The 2742-nt window shown below is 42.1% G+C and overlaps 1 protein-coding gene across 1 annotated transcript; it reads right to left on the bottom strand.

Annotated features, from left to right (window-relative positions):
- Positions 1-540: 540 nt before the first annotated feature.
- LOC142448881 (translationally-controlled tumor protein-like) lies at positions 541-1183 on the bottom strand. Its single transcript, XM_075550709.1, has one exon. The coding sequence runs from the start codon at positions 1166-1168 to the stop codon at positions 650-652; it is 519 nt and encodes a 172-aa protein (XP_075406824.1). The 5' UTR covers positions 1169-1183; the 3' UTR covers positions 541-649.
- Positions 1184-2742: the final 1559 nt, after the last annotated feature.

The following is a 2742-nucleotide window of genomic DNA, read 5'->3' as shown; positions in this document are numbered from 1 at the left end:
TCGCCACACTGCTAGTGTATACATTGCTTGAGCTTGCACTGTTGGATCCTGTCATCTTACAGACTGTTGGTGACCTGCCCTGCTGTTTGCTGCCTGTGTGCTTTGCTCTACTGAAGACACAGCTATCTGCTCCCTTGACCTTGAAACCAGCAATCCTAATGAGTTAAAGGACTTCCAATAGATTAACTGTTTCATGGAAGTGAGTTGAACTGAGCCCTCTGTACTTCTGTGTGGACTAATTATTCTCCATGCTGAATATATGTGTGTGTAAACATATATATGCATATATAAGTATCCCGGTTTTGTTTCTCTAGAGAACCCTGTCTAACACACCAAGCAAGACCTCCTTCTATAGGGATTTAGCTCTCCTTAGAATATGTCCAAGTATTCTCCTTACCTCTAGGGAGCATTCTGGCCATACTTCTTTTTTTTTTTTTTTTTTTTTTGAGTTTAAATGCATTTTATTTTAGACAACCTACACATTTTTTTTTCCTTTAAAAAAAAAAAAAGCCTCCGCTCCAAATAAATCAGGGTCAAAAGTAAATGAAGGGCTCAGGATGATATCAGTTCCGTTTGTCTAAGTCCTGGTGTTGTGTGGATGAACAGCAGCCAGTCGGGATGAGGCATCGGTCGTGAGTTGCCCACTGTGTTAACATTTCTCCATCTCTAAGCCATCCTTAAAGAAGATCATATATGGGGTGACACCATCTTCACGGTAGTCCAGCAGAGCAACCATGCCATCTGGATTCGTGTTCTCACCAATAAAGAACAGGTAGTTTTTGAAATTTGCAAGGATGTTCTTGATTTGTTCTGCAGCACCTGTCATAAAAGGTTTTACTCTTTCTGGTTTCTGTTCTTCAAGTTTGCCTTTGATTGATTTCATGTACTCTTTGATGTACTTCTTGTAGGCTTCTTTTGTGAAGCTGGTTTCCTGCAAGTGATGGTTCATGACAATATCAACATCAGTGACCACGGTGCTTTCTGCTGCATCACCATCGGGGCCTTCAGCTGAGGCGTTACCCCCAATGAGGGAGTCATCGATGGCACCTTCGGTCCTACTGACCATCTTCCCCTCCACTTCCAGACACAGCCCGTCTGCGATCTCCCGGATCTTGTAGATGTCGGAGAACATCTCATCATGGCTGATGAGGTCCCAGTAGATGATCATGATGGCGGCTGAAGGGAGACAGCGGCGGCGCTAGCTTAGCAGGAGCCTGGAGCTCTGAGCGAGCACGGTGCGGCCGGAGCGGCACTCGGGGGGAGAGGGGAGGGGGCGGAAAGGGCCTGGCCATACATCTTACAAGGCAGGTCAAATTCTCCCTTTAGAAGTCCATGGTACTTTCAATATTTTCCCCAGCAGCAGAATCAAATGCACCCATTCTTCTTGGGCCTTCCTTATTCAATGTCCCACTTTCACATGTATATGAGGCAATTGCCATGACTGGGGTCGGGCTCACCTCAGTCCTCAAAGTAATATTCTTTGTTTTCAATATTTTAGGAAGTTGTGTGCAGTATATGTATCTTTTGCAAAACTCTCTTGATCTTTTTGACTGCTACTTCCATGAGCATTGCTTGTAGATCCAAGGAAGACAAATTCATTCTTAACTTCAATTTTTTCTCCATTTACCATGATGTGACCTATCAGTCCCACTGTAGGGGTTTTGGTCTTCCTTACTTAGAGCTGTAATCCCTAACGAAGGTTATAATCTTTGATCATCATCAGCAAGTGTTTCAAGTCTTCCTCACTTTCAGTTAGCAAGATTGTGTCATCTGCATATTGCAAGTTGTTTGTACTCCTTCCTCTAATTCTGATGCCACATTCATCTTCATACTAGCTATCTTCTCTGATGATTTGTTCAGCATACAGATTGATCAATATAATGAAAAGATAGAACCCTGTCACACACCTTTCTTGATTTTTAACTATGTAGGATTCCTCGTTTTATTTTAACAACTACCTCCTGATCCATATACAAGTTCCACATGAGCACAATGAATTAGTCTTGAATTCACATTCTTCTCAAAGTTACCCATAGTTTGTTTTGATCCACACAGTTGAATGCATTGGCACTGTCAATGAAACCAAGTAAACATCTTCCACATATTCTGTGCTTTCTGCCAAGATCCATCTGAAATCAGCAATGATAGTCCTTGTTCCACATCCTTTTCTGTATCCAGCCTTAGTTTTGGGCAGCTCCCTGTCAATGTCCTGCTGCAATCATTGTTGCATGATCTTCAGCAAGATTTTACTTGCATGTGATAACAATGATATTGTTCTATAATATGAGCATTCTGTTGGTTCACCTTTCTTTGGAATTGGTACAAGTCTGTATCTCTCCAAGTCAGTCTCCCAAATTCCCTGACATAGATGAGTGAGTGCTTCCAGTGCTTCATCAGCCTGTTGAAGCATTTCAGTTGGTATTCCATCAATTCCTGGAACCTTGTTTTCGGCTAATGCTTTCAGTGCTTCTTGACCTTCTTTCTTCAGCACCAATGAATCTTCCTTCACCAAGGAAGACTTCATGAGATGGATTGACACAGTGGCTGCATCAATGGAATCAAACATAACCATTGTGAGGATGGTGTAGGACTGCGGCAAGTGCTTTGTTCTATTGTACATAAATTTGCTGTAAGGCAGAACTGACTCGATGGCACTTAACAATAGCAATAACATGTGACTATTTCCCAGGAAAATGTAAAGAACCCTTTCATTGTGTTAGAAAATTCCCTTTAATCACATCA

The sequence above is a fragment of the Tenrec ecaudatus genome, chromosome 5, assembly GCF_050624435.1.
Source record: "Tenrec ecaudatus isolate mTenEca1 chromosome 5, mTenEca1.hap1, whole genome shotgun sequence".
NCBI classification, from domain to species: domain Eukaryota; kingdom Metazoa; phylum Chordata; class Mammalia; order Afrosoricida; family Tenrecidae; genus Tenrec; species Tenrec ecaudatus.
Note: the sequence above shows the minus strand (reverse complement) of the source record. Positions and strands in the feature narration are given on the sequence as shown.